The sequence below is a fragment of the Echinops telfairi genome, unplaced genomic scaffold (assembly GCF_000313985.2).
Source record: "Echinops telfairi isolate 266 unplaced genomic scaffold, ASM31398v2 ScPeMD7_5592;HRSCAF=6446, whole genome shotgun sequence".
NCBI lineage: Eukaryota > Metazoa > Chordata > Mammalia > Afrosoricida > Tenrecidae > Echinops > Echinops telfairi.
In genome coordinates, this window is record NW_022109491.1 from 21,892,779 (window position 1) to 21,896,966 (window position 4,188).

Consider the following 4,188-nt stretch of genomic DNA (forward strand, 5'->3'; position numbering starts at 1 on the left):
GCCTTGAGTAGAGACCCAATATCCATCTGCTACCTTAATACTTAACATATAAATATATGTACATTGTCCTATTTCACTATCATTATAATTAATCCATTTATATATATACAGGACTATACCTATAGCTCTATAAGGAATGCTCTTTATATATTCATATGAACTCAAGGAATTTTTTTAAATAATTGGTAATTTATATTTTTTAATAGAAATGCTGCTTACTTTTAAAATTCAGGTAAATAGTTTTCTTAATTATGAAATTATTTCAAAACATTCCTGGAAGAATTCCATGATCTTTTTTTTTTTTTTTAATTCCATGATCTTTTCATGTCATTTTCCCATGAGCATTCTGAAGCCCCCTTTTAGAACTGGGGAGGGGCCTCCAGGACTCCATCAAGGACACCCCATCACCACCACCACCACACACACATCTTGCTCAAACCAACCAATCTGTGCAAAGCTGTGCACATTGCAGGGAGGGTTATTCTTTGCATCTTACTTGAAAGAAGGCCCATGACCTTCAGCAGATCCCACAAAAGTTTGGTGGACCCAAAGCTAAGGATCACAGTCTTGGAGGACATTGGAACCAGGCCCTTGGCTTAACAAGGAAGAAACTGAGTCCAGAGAGGGGTTGGGCCTTTCTCGGGGCACACAGGACTCTGAAGGAGAGGAAGCCATGGTTTAAACCTCCCCCCACCCACCCCAACCCTGGCCAATCCCAGCAGCTCCTCAGCCCACCAGCACCATGCTAGCCAGGGCTGGAGCAGGGTGGGGACACTGGGCACAGGCCTTGAGGGCTGGGCTTTTAGCTCTCTCTGCACAGTCAGGGCAAGGGGACTAGGCACTGCTGGGTGGGCTCAGGGCGGAGAGGCAGGGGCTCAGAAGGACGAGAACAGAGAACAGGAGCGTCAGAAGCCTGGTGGCTCTCAGAAAGGGTGTTAGTGTCTGCAGTCAGGGGCCAGTAGAGCCTCATTGCAGAGCCCTGACTTCTTGAATTCCGGAGGCAGGGGCCTGGCTAAGATGACCTGTCTGAGGAAGCAGTTGAGAAGGTTTCTGCTCTAGACCTCCAGGGGCAGGGTACCAGTGCCTCCCCAGCAAGCTTGTCTGTGCCCCAGGCAGGAGAGGGCTAGGGCCAGATTGGCATCGGAATGGGGTTATTAGGGAGGGTGTTGCCACTGCTGCTGCCCTTTGATCCTTCCTGCCTGACCTGACTTCCCCAGTGCTGGCCCCGCATCTGGACCCCTCTGCCTTGGGGCTAGGAGCCAGGCTCCTGCTCGGGGCCTTCAGTGGCCCTATGAAACCTTTCCCTACATCCCAGGGTCTTGATGCCAGGGGTGAAGCCACTCTGTCCAAATCCAGGCAGAGCAGAGTCCAGATGGGATCCCAGTGCAGTCTGGCTGCTGAGCTGGGGGGCTCCGCTCTGCCTCAGCCTCCGTGGGAGAAGTGCATCTCCCAGCAGGTGCAGCTGGGCGGTGGGAAGACACCAGGGGCTGCCCCGCCCCTCCGAGGCAGCTCAGCAGAGGCTGAGCAGGCAGCCCCGTTCTACTCGTCACAGGTAGACCTCTACCTCTTCGCCGGGAAACTGAGGCAGGGCTGGTGAAAGGCCTTGGAGACCCCAGAACCTGGCTTGGGACTCGGACCCTTGCGAGGGGAAACTCCGACTGGCCGGAACAAGGGCTAGTGCTGGTGGGGGGTGCGGAGAGCTGGGCATCTGGGTCTGAGCTCCGTCTCTGCCTCGCCCCCACTCTGCCACTGACTCGGCCGTCCCCTCTGTAGAGAAAGCCGGAGACCAGCCCAGGGCGCGGGCGAAGAGACGCCTTGGAAAAGCCACTGACAGATAGGCACCCTAGCCACAGAAACGCTCAGACGACTTCTGTGATTTCCAGACCGTCAAAATTCCCTGTCCTCGAGTTAAAGCAGCCCTGGACTAGGTCACTGAGAAAGACCCTCCCCGGCCAGGCTCTGGCTTCCTGATTCTCAGCCCCCGTCCAGGCCCGGGCCGGGATGAGCAGACCCCTTTGCCCTCCTCCAGGTGGTGGCCGTGGTGATGGACGTGTTCACAGACATGGAACTGCTGTGTGACCTCATGGAGGCCTCCGGCCGCCGGGGCGTCCCCGTCTACCTGCTCCTGGCTCAGGAGCACCTGAGGCACTTCCTGGAGATGTGCTACAAGATGGACCTCAATGGCGGGCACCTGCCGGTCAGTGAGGCGCAGGGCGGTGACCGGGGGGCGGGGCAGGGACAGGAGAGCCCTTTGTGGCACTGCCAGTGGGCATTGGGGGCCAGTGGGAGGGGAGAAGAACCCATGGGCCCACAGGTTTAAGCCCCCAGTCTGTCGAGGTCACCCCCATCCTCCCGCCCTGGTCCAGAACATTCGAGTGCGGAGCACGTGTGGGGACACGTACTGTAGCAAGGCGGGCCGCCGAGTCACCGGACAGGCTCTGGAGAAGTTCGTCATCATCGACTGCGAGCAGGTGGTGGCGGGCAGCTACAGGTGAGCCGGGGCGCCAGACGCTGTGCCCCTCGGGCGCCCTCTAGTCACTGCTTTCCTGGCCATGGCCTACAGAAGAAAGATGGTCAACTGGAGCAGGGGGCGGAGGGGGGAGGGGCTTCTGGCGACGTTGCCCCGCCCATTTCACAGATGGGGCCCTCGAGGCCTTGAGCTGGGCCATCCTTTGCCCTGGGGGTCGCTCAGCAGGGTGCTCGAAAGCTGGGAGATCCTGGGTCAGAAACCCCCGGGTCCCCTCCCTCGCACCGTGGGGGACCTCGCAGGGGTGGCCTTTTGGCCTGGTTTCCTGCTCCATCCCACCCCACCCACCCCAGCCCCCGCCTGTGACGCGGGCAGGCCCTGACGCCGCCCCTCTGCCCCAGCTTCACCTGGCTGTGCAGCCAGGCCCACACGAGCATGGTGCTGCAGCTGAGGGGCCGCATCGTGGAAGACTTCGACCGCGAGTTCCGCTGCCTCTATGCCGAGTCTCGGCCCGTGGAGGGCTTCTGCAGTGGCGAGGAACGGTTGTCACCCCCGGCACCGCGCCCTCCCCAGGTGGCCCTGGCCTTCAGGCCTGGCATCCCAAGCCCCACGTCCTCGGCCCGGTCCAGCGTCAGTCTCGGCAGTGTCAAGCGCTCGCCTGTGATGGGCCGCTCTTCCTACCTCGCTCTCCCAGGGGGCTGCAGCGACAGGGCCGTGGGGTCCTCTTCCCCGGGTCCTGCCCGCCGTGAGGCCAATAGCCAGCACCCCCTGCAACGCCAGCTGTCAGACCCTCACCACAGCTGCCCTCCTGGGCTCTACAGGCCCAACCTGGGCAAGCTGGGGGCCTCCCCATTGTCCCAGTCCTCCCCTGTTCTCAACCACCACAGCACTAGCCCCGGGAGCCTGGCGGTGGGCTCATCTCTGCTCTCCCGACCACGCCCTCTCTTCCCCTTTTCCCGGGGTGGCCCAGGCCTGTCTCGGCTCCCAGAGAATGGGTTCCCAGAAAGCCAGGCACCCAGCCCCCCACGAGGTCGCCGAGGGCTTGGCCTAGTCTTGGAGACAGTAGATGAGAAGAAGGCGTCTTTGAGTCACAGCCGTGGCCAGCTGGACCTCCTGGTCCCCTTCCCCAGAGCCCGAGAAGCAGCAGCTCCCGACTCCAGGGTGACCCTCAGCTCAGGCTCCCTTCAGCCTGGTGAGCAGGTCCCAGAGGACAGGAGGGTGTCCTCAAGCCAGAGTTGCAGCCAGCTGGACCTCCTCCCCCGGGTCCCAGGTGCCGGGAGCACCCCTGAGTCAGGCTCACCCAGAATAGGCGATCGGATTGCAGAGGACCGAAGGCTGTCCCCAGGCCACAGCCAGCTGGACCTCCTGGCACAGTTCTCCAAGGTCCAGGGCCCCAAAGTGGCCCCTGAGCCCAGCCCCCCAGCCAGGCCTGGCAAACAGGACCCAGATGAGTGGCGGCACACCCTGGGCCACAGCCAGCTAGACCTTATCACCAAAGTTGGCCCATTCCGTGGCGAGGGGCCCGGGCCCAACAGTCTCCCCAGCCCTAGTCCCGTTCACAAGACTGGAGTGGGCTCTGCGGATGAGAAGCGGCTGACCCTGGGCCACAGCAAACTGGACCTCATCACCAAGTATCACCAGTTTCAGGGAGCCAGGCAGGGGCCTGAGGCTGCCCTCTCTAGGGGTCTCCCAGGTGGCCATCCCAATGGTAGCAACGACCT

At 60.6% G+C, this 4,188-nt stretch overlaps 1 protein-coding gene across 1 annotated transcript in view; it reads left to right on the forward strand.

The window, feature by feature from the left end:
• FAM83C (family with sequence similarity 83 member C) overlaps positions 1 to 4,188 on the forward strand; it is a 7,009-nt gene that overhangs the window by 1,152 nt on the left and 1,669 nt on the right. The window contains exons 2-4 of the mRNA XM_030887074.1: positions 2,030 to 2,197; positions 2,367 to 2,491; positions 2,869 to 4,175. Coding sequence (XP_030742934.1) covers positions 2,030 to 2,197; positions 2,367 to 2,491; positions 2,869 to 4,175 — 1,600 coding nt within the window. The remainder of the gene's footprint in view (positions 1 to 2,029; positions 2,198 to 2,366; positions 2,492 to 2,868; positions 4,176 to 4,188) is intronic.